At 42.4% G+C, this 21,482-nt stretch overlaps 1 protein-coding gene across 4 annotated transcripts in view; it reads left to right on the forward strand.

The window, feature by feature from the left end:
- plxna1b (plexin A1b) overlaps window positions 1-21,482 on the forward strand; it is a 186,970-nt gene that overhangs the window by 128,876 nt on the left and 36,612 nt on the right. For all 4 annotated transcript variants that reach the window (XM_023423435.2, XM_023423437.2, XM_023423436.2 and 1 more), the window contains exons 11-12: window positions 11,772-11,868; window positions 15,096-15,286. In XM_023423435.2, the coding sequence (XP_023279203.1) occupies window positions 11,772-11,868; window positions 15,096-15,286 (288 nt within the window). The remainder of the gene's footprint in view (window positions 1-11,771; window positions 11,869-15,095; window positions 15,287-21,482) is intronic.

The following is a 21,482-nucleotide window of genomic DNA, read 5'->3' on the forward strand; positions in this document are numbered from 1 at the left end:
GCAATATATCGTGCATGGAAAAAAATATTTGACAGATTAAAATAAAGTAGAAACATCTAGAAGTCGTCACGTATAGCTAATGAGCTTTAGCACCTTGAAGAACTTCACCAACTGTCTATATGTCAAACCTTGTCATATCTATATGGCTTATGCACTCAAATAGATATTAGCAGACACACATGTAAAGCACACACCAGCATTAGTCTCTGCGTAGATGTATAGTCTGCTGGGTAGACACTGTGACAGCTAGCGCAGTATTTGATCCTGTCTGTATCGACGGGCAGTCTTCAGGTCCTGGCACACGCTAGCCAGTTGTTTGTGAAGGCAGCGCTAATTAGCTAGCGATAGGGTTGTCTCTCCGCAGAGATGTCGGTTTATTGACTGTTTATTGTTGCTGCAAGGCCAGTGCTAATCAGCAGCAAAGCCTAGCCCGAGTCCAAAGCAGAATTTCTCCATTTGATGTCCACAAAGTAGACATGCTAGCAGCAATTAGCCTTGGGCTGTCAGCACTTAGCCCTTGTTAGCAATTAGCTGTGCCAACTTGACTGCGCGGTCAGATATCGATGCAGCACGTGCATCGTGTCTGCATGAGGCCGTAGTGAGATTCAGTGGATGAAAAAGGTGCCATCTGCATGAACTTGCCATTAAGGCATAATTCATCCAGGCCTGAGCTTATGAGTATAATTATGTGTCATGAATTATTAGGACGAGTGTCTTATTATAGCTCTGGAGCAGTATTTCAGAAGAATGAGGGTCTTAAATATTAGTTTATCCTTTTATAGACCTTCACATCTCCACTTTTCATGTGCACCCCTCCATGTTTGTTCCTACTTTGACAGTGTTCAGCACCAACTCAATGAATCATGTATGGCTCTGCAGTAGAAATAGACTTCATCTGTTATGCTGCGTGCACACTGCTGCCTTGGTTTGTAGACGCACAGCTATGGGGATAGGGGTTGATCAGTGTCTGTGCGTGTGTCCACATGTGCATCTTTCAATACGCCTAAGGCTATGGATCCCAGGAAAGCTGTGTATGCATGTGTTTGTATGATTGGATGTGAAATCTCCATTATACTACTGCAAGAAGACGGTGGGGGTTGTGTGTGGGGGGGCCTGCTAATCAATGGGATAAACACAGGGGTGCTAATTTAAAGTTTAGCCATGTGTTTGAGATACACATGTGTCTAAGAGTGTCAAACTGACACACACACACACACACACACACACACACACACACACACACACACTTTCAGGAAAGGCAAGGGCAGAGACAAGAGAGCTGTGGCACAAATTTCTAAAAAGTGATGAACGAGAGGATAGGGAAAGAGAGGACACGGTACCTTGAGGTGGAGAAGACAGAGCTAGGGATAAACACAGGAGGTGAGGAAAGAGGAACTGGGGAAAAGGACATTGAGGTAGTAATATCAGACAGCAGTGGAAAATGGCAAAAAATGGAGATTAGAGAAGACAAGGTAGACGAGGGAAATTGTTGCGTAGTAGACAATTTCAGGTGAGATGAGCGGAGAAAAGTGAGAGGGAGAGTGATATTGAAGAGAACAGCTCAAAACTCTCTCCTGCGGCCAATATTCACTCTCCTTTCTTTCATACAATGTCATCACACTATCCAAAAGAAGATAACTATCCACAGGATATTCAGAATATCCACAGTCGGATCATGTTTAAACTCCAGCTTCCCATACTTAACTCCATTTACAGTGACCGTGAAAAGTCAATACTCTTATATAGTATCCCATAACAGGAGGCTGTCAATAACATACTGTATATGTGACATATGATAGTGTAACAGCAGCTCCACACTAACCTTGTTTGGTATTGACTTTCCATATCTGCTTAAGGGAGAAAAAGATTGGTGCTATGGTATTTCTGTATAAGGTTTCTGTACATACCAACTGATCCCAAAGGGGAAAGAGCAAGTGTATCATACGACATGAGAAAGAATCCGGTATTTGAGAAAGGTTTGCTTTTGTAAGCAGAGACATGAAACAAGTAGGCCACCTCAGACTTTGAAGAATCATAGTTTTAGGGTAAAGGTTCTAAAACTTGCTCAAAGCTCCAAATGTTGCTGTGTTGCAAAAGGTTTAAAATGTGAAAAGAAATTGTTCATCACACACTATCCCTTTCTCACTTTTGAAGTTGGGTAGTCAGCCAAACATAATTTAACATTTTTTGGAACCTGTGAAAGTTGATGAAATGGCAGATTGTCCAAGGTCCCATAGCAAGTTAAGTGGAGAAAAACACTGATCATTTTGTTATAGAAAATAAAAAATAAAATAAGTAGAGTCCTCTCCATATTTCTTAGTGCCAAACAAGCCCACATTACCACTGACACATATGGAGCCATCCGCCAGGCCTTATGGTAGCAGTTAACTCTGGTCAGCAGCAACCAAAACAACAAGCTGGTGTCTACATTGGTTCCTTTCGGTTTTTTGACCCAGCCCAGGCAGCTCCCAGTGTGTGTGGGCCAATCAGAGGCAGAGGTGAGGGTGCAAGGGCCAATAGGATGCTGAGCTGTGGGCTGGGTAGTTGTGCTCAGAGCGCCAGAGGGGTCATGGGAGCGAATAAACACATGTACACACAATGCTTGCACACACAAATGACCACACTCTGGGGTCAGAAAGGCTGATGGAGCACTGCTGGGTGTCGTCCGAAGGCCAAGGTTGAGAGAACAGCAATGAACTGTTCAGGACTTTACCTCTCTGTGTTCCTTTATCTCCCTCTGTTCTTACCTTTTTGTCCATTTGTACTTTAGCGTCTCCATGTCTGCCCTCCTCTCTCCCTCTTTATCCTTCTTTCTTGTTTCTCCCTGGAGGGCAGGAATGAGAGGACAGATAATATCAGCGCGGGCCTTACACCATTACCTTCTGTCTGATAAACCACTCGGCCACTCCATCACCCTCTTTCTCTCACTCCTTCACCAGTGAGGGGGGAAAAAAAAGAAGCAGACACAGGGGCAGGAGGAGAAAATCTAGTTTAGGATAGGGTGTGTGTCTGTGTTATTCTTCTGTGTGTGTGGAGAGCAGCTGTTTGTTAAAGTAGAGATGGGAAGTATCAGGGGTCCTGATGGCATCCAATTAAGGCAGATAAAATGATGATGAATTGCAGTCGGGCAGCAGAGACGTACGCTCTGGTGTGTGCATGAGCTCACTCACACACACACACACACACACACACACACACACACACACACACACACACACACACACACAAGTACGGGAAGACAGCAGAGGGAACAAAACAGGGAAAGCAGCTGTACAGACTTGGAGAAGATTGTTTTGCAGAAAATGGAGAAGGAGAGAGGGAAGAAAGGCAAGGAAGTTTGGAGGAAGAGATACAAAAAGAAAAAAGGGGAGCAGTGTGAAAGACGGAGGAGGGGGAGGGAAAGAGGAAGAGTGCAATGACACCTTACAGAGAGTTTTTAGGGAGAGAGGACGAAGTATTTGCTCTGTTCCGATGGGAAATGAGAGGAGGATGGCAGACAAGAAAGATGGATATATAGAAAAATGGATGGATAGATAGACAGAGCAAATAGAGGTCTAGAGGAGAGGCCAAACATGTCTGCAGGGAGAGCGGTTAACACAAATCTCACTGGTCTAATGGTGTCACACACCCTTCCACCCTTATGTGTGTTTGTGTGTGTGTGTGAGAGAGAGAGAGAGAGATGGGGAGAGATGAAGTCCTTTTCGCTGACTTTTTGGAGTTTATGAGATTTGTTAAAAGATGTAACTGAATGTAAAAACAAAAAAAATCTATATTATATTAAAAACCCTCATTGTAAATGTATTATAACATGTACATAAATTTACACACGCACAAAGCTAAAGGTGGCAGAGATGGGACTAATGAGGGCCTTGGCGCTGGTCATTGGAGGGTAGGCGCAGCGGAGCATGGTACAGCCTGGTCTGGCATGGCCTGGCACAGCTTAATGAGATATAAACACTAGCCCTGCCACTGCAGTCAGCCACAGCACACACTGACACTGTTTTAATTGGCTTGCAGACTGTGTGTGTGTGTGTGTGTGTGTGTGTGTGTGTGTGTGTGTGTGTGTGTGTGTGTGTGTGTGTGAGGGTGGATTGAGAGAGCACGAGGAATTCACTGGAATTTACTGTGAATTGCTGCAGATTGAAGACCATCCGTTGTTCCGTTACTCTGTTCCCTTATCGTGTGCTACTTCAGACAGCACTGACCAGATTTATTTAGGGGCACATTGTGTTTGTTTAAAGTTTTGTCTCATGTAGATCATGTGTCTCTTTCAGTGGGTTCTTCTTCATACCACTCATTTATATACTTACTGACTTATTTATAACAGTGTGTGTGAGTTAGATGATATGTGGTGTTCTGTTTACCCTCACTTTTCCGCTCATACATTCCTTCATTCTCCAGCCAGCCCCCTCTCTTTGCCCTAGTCATCTGCCTGTCTCCATCTCTCCCTCCTCCTCTGCTCTTGCCTCCACCTTCCACTTCATTTCCGTCCAGTCACTGACTCACTGCCTCTCCTCCTCCCTGACAGGTGACGAGCAGAGCTCCCACACCCCTGTCCTGGATAAATAAGAATTAATTGCTGCTCAGCTATCAGCATATGCCAGCTTCTCCACCCCATCCTCCACCTCACTTTCATCATCTTTTTCCAATTTCTGTCTCTCTCCTTGTATCACTCCAATCTGTAACCTTTACTCTACATCTTCTTCCTCTCATAACAGTGTTCCACCTTCTATTTCTCTATGATGGTTTGATGGGCAAGTGAAGCAGCAAAAATGATTGTTATAGCAAGATTCTCTCGCTATGAGAGGAGAGGAGAGGCTTAAACCAGAGGGAAGAACTCTCTCCACCTCCTCTCTGTCTTACTGTATTTGCAGCTATTTTAAATACATACTGTTGTCTGGGTTGAGACTGCACACCTCAAACACAGACTGTCTGCATGATCACCTGCAGCCTTTTCATCTGAATGAATGTCTGGTGATTGTGATGGGGATTAAACCGATTTCCATTTCCGTATAACTTCACATATAATATTCCGTAAGAGCCTCAACATTTTGGCGTTGTAATTGAACGAATGAGAAGCTTTTATTACAATATTTATTGCCCCAAACAAAATTTGGATTTGTGCAAAAGGAAGCATGTCACATCAGCAGTAACAGCGACTTCATTAATAGTAAATTAAAGTGTCAGAGATTAAAATAAAGAGTTAGTGTGAATAGTACACTTGGCTGGTATCCCTTCTATTAATGACTTGAACTTGACAGGAACTATGTGAAATTAATCAGGGATGTCTCTATTACTAATGATGGATAGAGCTTCCTTGAAATCCTCTGGCACCTAGCATGTGATCTGTCACACCTTCAGCATGAGCATTAATAGCCACATGGCAAAACAAGAGAAAGACATCCAGTCCCCAGCCAGACGAAAAAATAAATCGTTCCTAGAGACGACCTCTTAATTTCTCCTTTTGGTTGTATGTGTTTCATGTATCAGCAAGCGCTACTTCACAGATGGTGAGGTGCTGCTTGTGTTTAGATTGTGTTTGAGTGAATAGATATAGGTGTTGGTGGCTTGCAAAAAACCCCCCCCAAAAAAACTGGATGTGTGACAGAGCAGGGGAGTTAGCGAGAGGAGAACAGCCACCAGAAGAATGGCATGAGTTGACAGAGATGGCGAAAAGAGTGAGGATATTGAAAAATGTGGACGTTTCTGCAAACGACCAAAAATCGGCCTTTTGTCCGGGGAGAAGTCTAGTAAGCTTACACTAGCTTAATGCGTAGGCTGGAAAATAAGAAACATTGGCTATGGCAGCATTATTTTTCCCTCAAGCAAGCACTTTTCTCCCCCCCATCCCCTCTCTCTCTTTTTCTTTCCATCAATGAAGAAAGTATCTGTGTGAGCTTGTATGCAGACTTGTGTGTGTGTGTGTGCGCAAGAGATAAGCTGGGTAACTGGGTCCAGCCATGCTCCAATCCTGTTAGCATTAGCGATTAGCACTGGCTAACAGGCCCCTATTATGAGCAGGGGCTGATTCCATGCCGCCTGACCCCACACATACAGTACATACTCACACACACACGCTAAGCTATAGGAAGGATTACCATTTGATCCTTGATTAGGAAGCCATATCTGCCTGGAAGATGTGTGTATAAAAGGGTACTGTTGTGTATACATCTATACATTTAAAGGCATGTTGGCTGCAGTTTATTCAGCCTGGCAGAACGCATATCACCTGGACCACCATTTAGTCTGTGTCCTGACTCAATGTGACTTCTGTTAAAACTGTGTCACAAAACTATTTTAAATGCAGAATAATCTAGATTGAAAGATGTGTTGCGTCAGGTCATAATTTTTGATGACTGTCGTCGTCACCTTGAGAGAGCAGGGGACAGAGGAAAGAGGAAGAGAGGAACCTACTCTATCCCAGGTTAGGGTTTGCCCTGGGCTAGTTTGGTATTTTTAGACGTCTAGCTCGCGCACGCCTTCAAAATGACTAATTATCAGGCTGTGACCCTCACAGAAGGTACCCGTTGTTACTTCATACCTGGCTCCCTTCATCCCTCCTCCATCCATCCATTCTCACCTCCCCTCCTCCAGTTTCCAGTGACAGATGTCCAGCTGATGATGCTGTAGTGTTTGCATCGGCACTTTTCTGATGAAAGCCTGTTGTGGAGCAGCATCTACTACTACTCTTACTTTTGTTTATTGTTTGCATCATTCTGTTTTTTTTTACCCTCTTCACCCTTTTTTATTGTTAATTTGATCCCCCTGGTCATTTCTTTAAATATCATTCTAGTTCTCCCATTTTGTCCTAAACGTCTCTGTCTCTCTATTTCACTGTTCTTGACTATTATGTATCTATCACTCCATTCTCTAAACTGCCTCTACATTAGATTTAACACTCTGTCTCCCTCCCTCTATTCCTTCACTATTTGCATGCGTTGATCATCAGAAAACCCTGTTTTTGTCTTTCCACTCTCCTTCAGTCTGTTTTACATCTCCTCAGGTCAAATGCTACAGACAAAAGGATTGTTGCCATCACCTTGTCCTTCCAAACTTTATCCGATTTTTGGATTTAACTATAGAATACATAACATAGAGAGTTTGTACCTCCTATTTAAATTCTCATCTCCCCTTGACACATGCAAATCCTGACCTATTGAGAGTAACCTGCTTAATTTTAGCATTTTCTTACTGGAATCTGCTGTGCAGTGAATAAACCATGTACAACGTGCATGTGTGTATTCCCTAAACTGTGCGTTGTGCAACAATGCTGGTTCAGTATAAAAGTTTAATAAGCCTTTGGTGCAATGAGATGAGCTTTGGATCATAGCCTTTCCCATGCCTCCCCCACCCTCTACTGCCCATTAAACACACATACACGCACATACACACTCTCAACACAGACCTCCCTGTGAGGATGGATGTGCAAACACAGACACATACCTGTGACATAGATTTTTTTTTTTTTTTTTTTAAGAAAAAAAGGGCAGGCAGTGTTGGTGTTGTAGCTGTCAGCACCACTGCCCAGCATGTGTGTGTGATGCAGGTTTTCAGGGAGAAAACTTGTCAGAGTGTAAAGCAGGGTTAAGCTGTCCACATACATCTATCATGTATATTACTATCAGCGGAATCGGCCCCTCTCATGTGATGTGGAGGGTGATTGGACCGTTGTTTTCATTGGCTTGTCGGCGGAGAAGAGGGAATGGAAGTGGAGGAAAGCTTGACCCCCGGGTCCTTTACTGTAGCCTGTCTTCAATCCTGAAGGGTTATAACAGAGCAGCAAGAAATGATGCAGTTAGTGATCCTGAAATAGAAAAATCAGTACAATATACAACTGCAAAGTTTTTGGCAGTGGATTACTTGAGTAAAATCATCATTAAACTCCTGCTGTTTGACAGTATATATGTCTCTGAAATGTAGACTGAGACTGTGCTGAATTCCATCCCATATTGGAAGCTGGAAATACTTTGGAAAGAAATGAAGACCTACTTTCTGACAAAGTTGAGTGCTACAGAGAAACGCACACATGCCATTCATTTACTTTGTAGCTGAAATAATTGGTTGATTAACCAATTACTTAACTTACAGAGAGCTATGTGGACAATTAATCATTTGGATCATCTGAAGAAATCATTAAGAGAATTACTTGTTCTCGCTGCTCAAATGTGAATAGTTAATGGTTTTCTTATTTAGTTGACTGTCATAAAGGAATATCTTTAGCTTTGAACAGATGGTTGGACAAAACAAGGTGTCACCAGGATTAAATTATGATGTGATGGATGGATTTTTCCCTATTTTCAGATATTTTAGCGACTAAAATAATAACTTGATTAATGAAGCGTTAGTTTACTTAATGCTCTATACTATTTCTCAATAGACAGGTAGCATACAGTACAGTTAGCTTTCATGGCCTTCTGTGGTTAGATTTTACATTTTACATGAGCCAATATAGTTTTGACTCTGGCCAACTAAAACAATTAGGAAGCCTTTCTCTTAACAGTCAGTCACTTGATTCAATGTTTATGTAAAATATAGCTTAATGGAGCTTTATTACTGCTGCTGTTTTGGTTTCAACCACTTCCAGTTTTTACCCATTATGTCATGTTATGTTTTTGTTTTTTTTCCACTTCTGAGACAAGTGTGTGAATATGAGAAACCCACCTGTTGCTTAGTGTGAGACAAGACTGATTGTGAAGAGAACAGTTGCTAAGTTTGAAATGCCTTCATCTGCAATAACAGGAAGAATTGCCAAATGTAGATCTGTAGAGCATCGTGATAATACCTCTCTATTTCTCACTCTGTCTCTCTCTTTGCTCCCCCACCCCCCCACCCCCCACCATCTTTGTCCCACTTGGCTCTCTGGCCTTTCAGTCTCTGCTTTATCTCATCTGTTTTTCTCCCTTCACTTTCCCTGTATCTCCTTCTTGCTGCCTTTCTCTTATTCTTGCTGTTCTCAGTGCAGTGTCCCTGTGCATCTCCCTTCCTCTTCCTTTTCTTCTTTCTCATCGTCTTGGACGCTCATACACACTGGAACACACTCATATGTTCTCTCCATCTCTACCCGTTGAAGAAGTGCTCTTGTTCCCAGGCAGACTGGGTGGTCTCTTGGGGAGAGGGAGGGAAGGAAGGAAGGGGGGGGGGGGTTGAAGAAGTTCATATGCTCAGACTTCAGTGGAGAGAAATAATAGCTGACATCCAAAATGTGTGTTTGTGTGAGTGCCTTATCTTCCGGTGTTTGCATGTGTTTTTTATTCATCATTTTTTATTTTCAGTATAGACTATGTGATCAGTCTTTGATGCATTTGCTGGCATCCATCTCTGGAAACTGTCCCGTGTGCAGAATGCATATTTATAGTACAGTGTGCACATGTGTTTCCCTGGACATGTTTGGTATATGCGATAAAGGAATCTGCTCCATATTTCCTTGTTTGACTGTGGGCGTTCTGGGGAATGGAAGGGGTAAGGGAGAGAAAGTTGGACTGAGATTTATAGGGGAGGAGGTTTGTAAAGAGGTAGAGGGAAGGAATAATGAGGGGGAGGGAGGGAGATAGGAAAAGGAGGGGGTGGAACGGAGGATTGCAAGAGAAGGAGAGGCAGAGGAATGTGTGAAAAGACCAAGGCAGACATGTCAGTGAACAAATTGAAAATGCCAATTTCACTTTAGCCCCCACCAGCTCAGGCGCTTATAGCCCAGCCCCATCCTCTTATTCCATGTGTAAATGAATGGTGTCCACAGAATAACACACAATCACCTCTCTCTATCCCTCTCGCCCTCGCTGTTTCTCCTTCACCCCTGCTGATGTATCATCCTCTTTTCACCCTTTTCCGTACCCCTTTCTCTTCCTCATCCTTCTTTTCATCATCGCTTCACCTCGTTTCTCTTTTTTTCGCATCCCGCACTCCATTTCTCCCAGCTCACTCCACCTCTGTGCTTCCAACCCATCAGCTGCCCAAAACATTTTCCAGTCTTTTGACCATCACTTGCACTTTCTTTGCCCACTTTCACTTTTCAGATCATCCATTTCTTGCCACCCTCAACCTTACTTATACTGTGTTTGTATGTCCTAAGGCTCCAGGTTCACTGGGCTTGCAGGAGAAGCCATCTTCCTGACAAAAATTGTCTAATCTCAAAGTTTCCCTTCTCTTCCTCTCCTCCTTTCCAACTCCCCTAATAGTCATGAAGATATGTGGCTGATCATCCTCATTATTGATTAATCTGCAAAGTATATTTTTCAAGCAAGTGTTTGGTCCACAAAATGTCAAATGCCAATCTCAAGATGTCACCTTGGGCAACTAGGAGGTTGTTATCACAATAGTTGCCAGGCCAGCTCGCAGGTAGATTTATTCAGGGTTTGCTCTTCAATAGTTCATGTCTACAACATATATCAGAGCGCCAAAATAGTAGTGCTCTGAGATAGATGGAGACATCCTCCTTTATTTGGATATCAGCATCTCTGCCTTGAGGGCCCACTGAATGTAAATCATCCAATTGCAAAAGTGAATGAATTAATCAGCCATTCACACATTGTGACATTGCTGTGTCCTCTCATTTTCTTATCTTCTCTCTGCACATTTCTCGGTCCTTTCCCCCTCAAATACATTCAAATTCACTATTATTACAGATGTCAAGATAAATCTCACACTATCACATTGGAGTGGGTGATATCACATAGTGGCAAACTTGTAGCTAGATTCAATCTGTGAGGGCCGCCATAGCCTCAGGCTCGGGGGCTTTCACATTGGATTTTATCACCACTCCACTAGAGGAGCATAGTCCTGCTATCGCTCACCCTGAGGCCATTGAAGATACTGACCATAGCAGTGGTAGTGAGAGTGAGTGGGGACCCTTTGACTGACAGAGGCATTAGGTTAACATGGCCTATCTCCAGTCTTACCAGCCATCACCCTCACATTACTGCAGCAGTAGCCTCAGAGTAGAGAACAGGCGATCTCTCGCTATCTAGCATCTGTTTTATGTTGCATCAAAGACAAAGTGTGCACAGTTCGTCTCAGACTGGGGGGGGGGGGGGTTCTTGATGAATGGGTATTTTCAAATGATTGTGTGTTTACCTCAGTGCTGTCTTGTGTATATGACTGGGGGGTGGGGGCTGCGGAGGCGGTGTAACTTCTAAAGCTGCATTTTATTTGCTGGTGATAATCGTCGTTGATAATTTAATTGTTCGGAGGTTGGAAGGGGTCTCACAGGAGCTCTTCTCTCTGCTATTCCTTCAGCTAACGCACCGCCATCACACTGCCGCTTTTGAAGCTTGTTGTCTCATTTAAAGCGATTCCATAAAACTGATTATGCCGACGACGAGTCAATTACATTTCAACTCTTATTAGTTCAGGATGCAAAAATGAAATTAGATGAAAATATTATTGTTGGAGATATATTACGCTTTTCATTCATCACTGGAATGGAATGAGTCATACAGTGATGGGGATTCCAATCTCTTAATCAACTCTGTGCTAAGCCAGGCTGCGGCGGATGTGCCGTGTGTTAAAATCACAATATAGCCTGTCTCTCATCATTCATTTTTATAGCCCTTCAACTATGTGAGCACCGCAGGCTATGACATTACTAGCAGCCACGAGCCGAACTGTGTTCTGTCTTGGTATTGGCTGATTGTTTTTCTCTTTTACTAATTTGATATTTCATTAAAAGACTAAGAATATCATACAGTGATGTTATTGGTATAAGAGAAATAATGTTTTCTGTTACGATATATGACTATGGATGCTAATCTTGATGTTGTTGTTTTATATTTCAGTATACCTATGAGGGTAATGACATCAGTGACCTGCCAGTGGACCTGTCTGTGGCTTGGAATGGAAACTTCGTCATTGACAACCCCTACAACATCAAAGGTGGGTTTGTGCTGGTGTTACCAGTATGGTTACAGATAAGAGCTACTAAATGCTATGAATAGGTTTTATACATTATTATTGTCTTTTGGTTGGTTCAGTAAGCATAAGGCTAAGGTGCAGAGTGTTCATAAGCAAATTGTGTCCCACTACCAACAACTGTCATTCTTTGAAAATGCCTTTTAAAGTGTCCTTAAATTTTCTCCTATTAACAAAAGTACTACATAAAAATTCTAATCAGTCCCCAATATGTTGATTTGTCAGTTTTTGATCTTCAGCTGAGTCATGGCTGGCACAGTATCTCAAAAATAACAATCCAGGATCTGCAGGAACTTGAACATTCAGCTTCAACTGCATTGTAAATAATTTATACTGTCACCACAATCTCTCGGTCCGCCCACAGTTTTCGACAATGTGCTCAAAATGCTGTAATATTGCCACGCACCCCTGTGTAAAGGAGCACACATACTGTGTTGTACATTAGGCCATTTGTATTCAATATTACATACATTTTACCCCATGGCCTCTTTTGGCTTTGATAATGGTTCACAAATAAATAGTAGGAGGTCACAGTAGTAACAGCCTGAAGCGAGCAGGAAAACGACTGATAAACTAGTGTCAGAATAATGATGATCACTTCAGTTGAGCCAATTTAACCTCCTAAGACCCAAGCTCTATTCTTTGCTATATAGGCTGATTGGGACCTGAGAAAAATGATGTCCACATATGAGGACATTAGTTTTAAATTTCGATTACTGAGTGGCAGTATAATATCCTCATATGTGGTCACCAGGCCTTTGTTGAGAAAAAGTTAGTATTGTGGTCTAGAGAACCCAAAATGTGAGGTCCACATATGTGGACGCCAGGTCCTAGGAGGTTAAAATTTGAATCTGTGAAACATTTGGGATGTACAGTACTTGCATTTGTGAAAGTAATTAGGTTAATAAAATGGTAAATCCAGAGCTTTATAACAGTTAAAAATAAAAAACACATTTCAAGAGCAGATTGTACACTAACAGTGTGCATTAGTTGTTTTGGCAAGATTCATCCATCACAAGGTTTGTGCAAAATGCTGCTTTTTGGTATTGTTACTTTGACACTGATTATTAATTGGCTTTCTTTAACTGTTACTCTCTTGCTGTTATAGAGCATGCAGGTTCATTTTTGGGTTAAAATTGTTTATTCAAAAGACTATTATTATTCATCGATGGTGTCTGGAGCTTTTATACTTACATTTCAGCTTTTTGTTGGGGTTAAGTTTGACTTAGAATACTAAATGCAATTCATAAGTTAGTCCTTAGGCATATAATATGTAAAAACATCAAGTAAGAACTAAGTGATAACATTTTTTTTACATTTCAACCAGTTCTTTCAGCTCAACTGTGCACATTGTCACATTTTGGATCATAAATATATTCATTACAGCCTATTGAGCAACTGCCTGGGCATCCACACTTAGGTTGACAGGTATTATCATTAGATGATCATGTACATGCTGCTGAAACAGTATTTGAGTGCATAATATACACTCTAATGTATAGCCACGTCTTCCCCTCCAAACAAAGAACCATGTGGGTAATGATTAAACACATACACACAATCGATGCACAACTGTGGGGGAAGACAATGACATCACGTCTGTTGGATATAATTACTGGTAGGACAGTCTTTATAGTGCTGTGTCCATAATTATTGCGACCTGTAAAGCACAGCAGGGGGCTGTAACATTATTCTCCTGCTGTGAGGTACAATAACATCATTGCCAGCTACCATTGCATTCAATACAGCCTGCGGATGACATGCACAAGGAGTTTTATACAACAGAGGGAGCTGCATTGTCTGGTCCTGTTTGTTACTCTTTGATGGTTAAAGGCACAATGAGGATCTGAGATTTTTGTGTAGTATTTCAGATTAGAAGTTGTTACATCTGTAAGGTCTGTGAAGAAGTAATCATTGCCATTTTGTTAGTAATGTAAGGTAACACCACAAAGTCACTTTGCTCCGTTTACTGATGTCACTCCCTGTAGTCTAAATGTACCAAGCAAGCTGTTAGAGTCTCAGATTTCACGTATTTCTCAAGCTGCTGATATGTCACAGTGAAAGGGTGTGTTTGTAACATATACCATTGTAACATATGCGACTGCATTCTGCAATAATGGGGTGTTTACATTCATGGAGGTAAGATAAAATGCTTTGACAGTCAATGGTTCTCCCAAGGACATGGTGTTGCTGAATGGTAGCCATTATATGCAGCAGTATTGACAGCGTACAATATCAGCAGCATGCATCAGTGTCTATGCATTGTGTGTTATCTCAAGTGTAAATCTCCTGAAGTGCATCCGGAGGCAACCCGCAGCCCAAATATGTCTCCCCCTTGCTCTGTCTGTCTCTCTCCATTGCCAGCCCCCTCCCTATTTCTCAGTCATGATAATCATCTGGTGGAGAGCGATGCTCACTTGTCTTAAATACTGATATGTTAATGTAATTAGAGAGGAGTCGTTTAGCAGTCAGTAATTGGTACAGGGTTGCTTTAAAGCTGCTCCATGACCAATGGGATTTGGGGATGGAAGAGCAGAGAGAGAGGAAAGATTTCACTGTACAATTCCTGAGGCCTGTGGGGAATGGTGCCTTAACTCAACTTTGTCTCTTTGACATTGAGGAAGTTTTGGATTTTTTGAGTGAAAGTTGAGAAACTTAAAATGTAGGAATTTGTTTAGTTTTCAAAAAATTCTGCCGGTTGTTATCTACTTAGTTGTCTTGTAATAATGCAACACAATCAATATTGTTAATGAATGTTATGGCTGTATAAAGACGGGGAGCCGAGAAGTGGCCAGGCCTAATCAGGCCATTCATAGCTTCCAGGCTGTGTGTGTTGCTTTCAGCTCGAGTTGTACTATACTGAAACTATTAGTCTTACTCCCTTTTGGAGGGAGGCTGTTCGTTTGAGTTAAGTTGTTAAAACTCTAGATATAGATGAGTTCAGTTTATAAAAACTAGTTTTCTCTTGAGTGGTTTTGTTAATAGTATTTTACTTTTTAGTAAATATACTTTTTTGTTCTTATATTTCTGTTTCCCCTGTCTCTCTTTCTCTTGGTTAATTGTTATTATTACTCCTCTCATCCCCTGTTTTTCTCGAAGACGTAATAGTGAGGTTACTTTATTATCTCCCTGGCCTCATTTCCCCACTGATAATTTCATTATGCTTTATTCTCTGTCTGTTTCATTTGCAGCCCACCTGTATAAGTGTTACGCACTAAGGGACAGCTGTGGGATGTGTCTGAAGGCAAACCCCAGGTTTGAGTGTGGCTGGTGTGTACAGGAGAAGAAGTGCTCCCTGAGGCAGGAGTGTACTCCTCCAGAGAGTACCTGGATGCACGCCACAACAGGAAACAGCCGCTGTGCACACCCCAAGATCACCAAGGTAAGCCGTGATAATAATGACACATACTCAACATAACACTAGATAGCAGCTCAGGATGCTCCTGAAGCTTATCAAGATCACACATACCTGACTGTACATACGTACCTGCATGTACACACACCCACTTCTTTGAGTTGGATTGAAATTTTAAGAGTAACACTTGGTTTATTGTTATATATATGACCATTCTTCCAAAAGATATTCCCTGATTTGGTGTTTTGATGATGGTGGAGGAGAGTGTCCAATACGTTGGTCCAAAATCTCCCATAGATTTTCAGTTGGGTTGATATCTGGTGGCTGTGAAGGGCACAGGATATGATTCACATAATTTTCATATTCATCAAACCATTCAGTGACCACGTGCCCCATTGATGGTTGCATTGTCTTCCTGTTTCTTCAATCATTTATCAGGTTTTTCCCTTATAGTTTGTCACCCAGCTGTTTATATAAAACATTCAACTCACTACATTAATAAAAGTAAAACCTCATAAAATTATAGTTTTTTGCCGAAATTTTTTACGGATGCTGTTGCCACATACCTCAAGGTCCATGAGGCAAGTGAACAGCCCAATGTAAAATCACATTGCAAAGATTTGCTAAATTCAAGTTAAAGAAAAACTCTTCTCTTAGCACTGCCAAAGTTAAACCAGACTCTTCAGCTGCTATTTGGTATTCGTTGCCCAGCAACTCAACCTAATAAATAACAATCAAGTCAGGTTTCTGTGAGGGCAAGGGTCAGAAGGGAGGAGGTTCAAGTGACAATATGGCCTTTATAACAGGGTTGTGATTACCACTTTTTCGGCAACCTTGAAACTGAATACCTGCCTTTTGACACAAATCTGAGGATTTCTGAAAGTCAATTCTTAAGTAAAAGATGGTTCTTATAAAAAGAACTTAGAAATTCCTACCTGTGCTGTGTCATTGTTTGGCCTCGGCGAGTGAAGGGGACATCGTAGGAGGGAGGGCAGCAGGGAGGATAGACAACTTAGAAGCCATCACCATGACTGCAACCACAACACAGATGGGCCAGCCAGGAGGAGGCAGTTCACACACACCAAGACTGAACACACTGTCATGATTAGAGATGATGGCTGCACACACACATACACACCTGAGGAGGCAGAGAGTGTGTGTGTGTGTGTGTGTGTGTGTGTGTGTGTGTGTGTGTGTGTGTGTGTGTGTGTGTGTGTGTATTGGAGAGAGAGACAAAGAAACAGAGAATGTGGAAGTTTGCTAATTGTCTCCCACCATGGGTGCAGAATGTGTGTATGTGTGCTTGTGTACACCTGACAGGCTGGGTGAGCTAAGGCGTCTAAAACACCATGGCGTACCCATCTGTTGCCACCGGTAACCGTGGCGGTGGTCCTCGTCTGATTGTGACCTGGGTCGCCATCTCTACAGCTCACCACTGGGACTGACACTTGCACGCTCACGCACACGCAGAGCGCGGTTTGAAACCGTTGTGCGAGACGCGTCTAGACGTTCTACCCTTTCACTCGTTGTCATTTGTCCTTTTGCTTCCTTCCCCTCTTTTTCCTTCTCTCCATCATTCCTTCTGAAGCTTATAACAGCGTTTTTCCTTTAAATGTCTATAAATTTAATTGTATCTTAAATAAGACGAAGCATCATCTCAGGTGAAACGAGTGTCATTTCTCTCCATTTAAATGAGTATGAAATAAATGTATAGTCTATAATGAATGCCCATTTCACCAATACAGACTTGTATGGATGGAGCCCTCAGTACATTTCCTGTGTGACACGGGTTCGTCTCTCTGAATACGTAATGGAGATATTGGATAATTGGGGCACTGGCACATAGATAAATCCTTTCGTTAATGCTCTCTCTCTCTCTCTTCTTGCTCGCTTCAGTTATCTCTTTGAAACAAGCGCACAGAGGCAATTGGGTTGTGTGTGTATGTATGAAAGATGGGGGTGTGTGTATGAAAGGGTGGGGTGTGTGTGTGAGTGTGCGTGCTTGCAAGCATGTGCTCTTGCATGCATATTGAGGGGTAAATCCTGGCCTCGGGGCAAGATGTTGGTGGCAGTCATGAAGCAGGCGTAGAAGAGCTTCAAAAACAGCAGTAGAGGAAACATACTGCAGGTTGGAAAACACAAAAGGAGAGACGGATGAGAATAGAAGAGGAGACACTGGAGGAAGCGCTATCACCTCTCCTCTCCACCTTTGACATTTACAGTGTGACATTTAATGCCAAAAGAACATCCAAAGGCGACAAAGAATATCGCTCCTTTTTCTCCTGCCATTTCATCCTTTAGTTTTCTAAAAGAGCATCACATCCAGCACACAAATTGAATATTACCCCTCTTCTTACCATCCGTTCTGTAAACCCCCTCTTTTCCTTTTTGATCCTCCTCTGGTTATTTTCCTTTTTTGCTTCATTCAGGCCACTTTGTTGATTTTTGCAGCATGCTAGAGGCTGTGTGGCCATTAGCTAACGGATTAGCCACTAATTTAATTTGGACCGAAGAATGTGTGTTCGACCGGCAAGGAACGTCACTGGAGAGAGAGGGAGTGTGACCAACATACTCACATATATATATATATATATATATATAAACACACACACAAGCTATCCAGAGCTTTCAGAGCAGCATGTGTTGAACCCATTTGGTGTCATTTCCGAGTGTGCTATTGCCATTTGACGTTGTTCAATAATGTGCAGTTAGGTACTGCTCCAGTAATAGCTTTGGTACCTTAGGACTGTTCTCCAAACACAGCAATTGATGTTTTAAGTCCTAAATGATTGGTTTTAGACATTGTAAGAATTTGGCTGTTAGACTGTTAAAGTGCTATTTTCATTGTGCTATATTCTTTCTCTGCACCAACACTGTGCACTAAGATTAATTAGTACTCCTTTCACAGCAAGAAAACACAGTTTATGTGTGTGAGCTGGCAGAAACACACACGCATAAGCCAAAAACCCGTACATTCAGATGTAAGATATTTAAAACCGAAGATAAAATAAACTACAACTTAACGGGTAGTTCATATGGGGCCCTTAAAATCACATTTGCAGACACACACACACACACACACACACACACACACACACACACACACACACACACACACACACTCTCTCTCTCTGAGTGTCTGGCGCTGTTTCCCAGTGCAGTGTAGCAGTGTCCTAGTACTGGCCTTGGATGCTGCCTGGCCCTCCATCATCCATCATCTCCTGCCTGCCTTCTCCTCGGGGACAGGACGAGCATTACAGCTAGCCCTTAGAAACCAATTAAAACAACACAGGCCATGCCAGTATGTGTAGGTGGGTGGGTGGGTGTGTGTGTGTGTTTGTGTGTGTATGAATTTTAGTGTCTTAGCATGTGGCACATGTTTTTTGTGATCTTGTGCATATTAAAAACTGTGTTTTGGTTTTTTGCGTGTGTGTCTTTGTTCAGTTTCACTACTTGTGTGGTGTCAAAAGGCCAGCGATTTCTCCCTCATGTACTGTTAAGCTGCAATATCGGCCTTTGCCGGACTTGTTTATCGCTCTCTACCTCTATTTCGCCATTCTTCTGTTTCTTATCTTTCTTGTATCCTCTGTCACTCTCTCCTCACTCTCACCTCCAATCATTTCTCTTTTTTCTTCCATCATCCAACCTCTCAATTCTTCTCACTTTTCATTTCCTTATTCCCCTTGTCTTTACAGGCCAGTATCTTCCACTTTGTCTTGTATGTCTGTAAGTCACATGGTGATGTCTTTTACTTCGTCACATATAAGAATTTAATAGTAAAGAATTCTCTTATCCCCCTCTTCACTCTTGTCATTGCCTCTATCAGTTTGTTTGTTACTTTTTGTTTTTCCAAAGCTTTCATATCGCAGATAAACTTCAGAAACCGTACGCCATGTTCATATCATCGCTCTCTGTGTACCCCTGCTTCCCCCTTCCTCCTCCTCCTATAACTAGCAGATGCTATCTGTGCACTGCCGCTCAGCCGGCCACAATAGGCCTCACACAAAGCCTCCGACACAAAGGGACAAGTCGGAGACGAAGAGAAAGAATGGAGTTTGAATGGGTGTAGAGAACTGCGACGGCGAAAGAAGAATAGATTGAGTGTTTAGGCTGGTGGCTTTTATCAAAAAGGGCTTTTTGTTTGTGTTGTTTAGTTGTGGATGTAACAACTTGTGCATGTATGTGTGTCTGTCTGTGTGCGCGTGTGTTTTGATAAGCCAGTGCTTATAGAGACAGAGAGATTTGATTACCATATCTGAAGATTCAGACTGGTGCACTACTGTGTGCCACTCACTCTTTTGTCTCCAGCTAAAATATATGCATTCAGGCACATTGACAAAGAGACAGAGTGAATTAAAAAGGCACAAGTCCGGAGAGGAAGAGGGAAAGGGCGAGCGAAAGGAGGAGGGATGTTCATCAGAAGCCTAGCTGGTGTAAGATCGAAAACACTCCTTAATTATATCACTGTGGCATTTCAGCTCTGGCCTGCATGACACTGGGCTTTGTTCCCATTGTGTGTTTCTGTTAGTGGTGTCCTGAACACCTGTGGCTTTTTACTAGCCTGCCACCTTTTCTATAATGATGTTAGCCAGGGAGATCATTGTGAGGTTCCAGGTAGATAAACAGAGTTGTGAGCAGCTTGAGAGAGTGCATCTAATTTATCTGTGAGACTGTAGATACACTTGAAAGAATAGTTCTACATTTTGGGATATACACATACTTGCTTTGTTGTCTAGAGATCGATAAAAACATTCATGGTTCATGTCTGAAAAGTGATTATTGCCATCCTGCTACTACATTCTTTTGTTCATATTAAACAAACAAGATATAATGTGTTAATTAGTGAGTATGGGCTGCTGTTGGGTGGATTTTGCTTCCTTTGGACAGAGCCAGGGAGAGAGTGGTATCGAACCTCTCATTTAACCCACAGCAAGCATTGACTAAACATATTTCCCAAATGTCAAACTATTTTTTAACAAGTTTTGGCATCAGTGCACTCTTTATCCCCATTATAATGTGTGTCCAGATCCATGCAGTATTCTCAGTTTTAAAGTTGAAACAGGCTAAAACAGGCTTGGCCATTACATTATTTATACCAGCAGATTTTAGACCAGAAATCTGTTCATGTCACTGGAATTGCTGCTATCAGTGATTTTTCTTCACACAGGCAAAGTAAGTTAACATTCTACTTTGGCGTAAAGTTCAAGTTTGCCCAGGTTTGACAAATTAATCAAGTTAACCAGCTGCAAATTGTCTTGAAAGCACTGACCTTTTGACAGAACAAATAGAACCAGATGGAACAACATGGAGGAAGCTCTCCGCCGTTGTTGGATGCGAGTTAAAATGCTAGTTCAAAAAGGTTCCCCTTGAATCAACTGTGTTAAGTTTTTGTCCAGTTGGCAACCGAAAATGCAAGTAGCCACTATGTCACCAAGCTTTGGATGTAACCAGGCAGCTGCTGCTAGCCTCAGAACTGGCGGTCAGACATACAAGTCAATGCAAGTTGGTGCATGGTCCCCCTCTCTCCACATACATGCATGTGTTTGTCAATGTCAAAGTAGATGGTTGTGTGCTATCTATGAACTGTTGCTGTCTGCACAAAACAGAAAATGATATATGGATATATGTTGTGGGCTTCATACATACAGGGGAAATGTCTGACTGAGAGGCAAGAAGAGCATCATTGATGATTTATTTTATCATTCCTTCATGGCAAGTGAGGTCAAAGTGTGACCTTACCCACAACCCCCCCCCCCCCCCCCCCTCCATGACACCCAACCAGCAACGAGTCATCCCCTTCACCCTCCTCCCAACCTGTCACAACAAATGACCCCACTCCCCCTTCGCCAGTTTCTAATCCAATTAGCTTTAGCCCTAATTATGCTAGTAATGACTGATTACCAAAGGGGCCATTGTCTGCGTCAGGGGCTGGATGAATGGGACCATGATTAGCTAGCCTCGGGTAGCCATTAGCACCTCTGCACACCTTTCGCAGACCTCTAGAGGAAAGAAAGGGAGCAGAGGTCGTTGTGTGCAGTAATTGTGTTGAGTAGATTAATCGTCACAAGGTTAAATGAGAGATGCAAGTGAGGACTTGATGGGTGGGTCCAGGTTAAGTGTGCGAGTTGGCAGGCTGTGATTGTTTGACTGAGTTGAGGTGGAGTTAATGGTTCCGAGGTCATTTTTCATCTCACTTAATGAGGTGGCAAGTGTCTGATTCATG

Source organism: Seriola lalandi, unplaced genomic scaffold, assembly GCF_002814215.2.
Source record: "Seriola lalandi dorsalis isolate HSWRI2012SDOR001 ecotype SW California unplaced genomic scaffold, Sedor1 jcf7180002054692, whole genome shotgun sequence".
NCBI classification, from domain to species: Eukaryota; Metazoa; Chordata; class Actinopteri; order Carangiformes; family Carangidae; genus Seriola; species Seriola lalandi.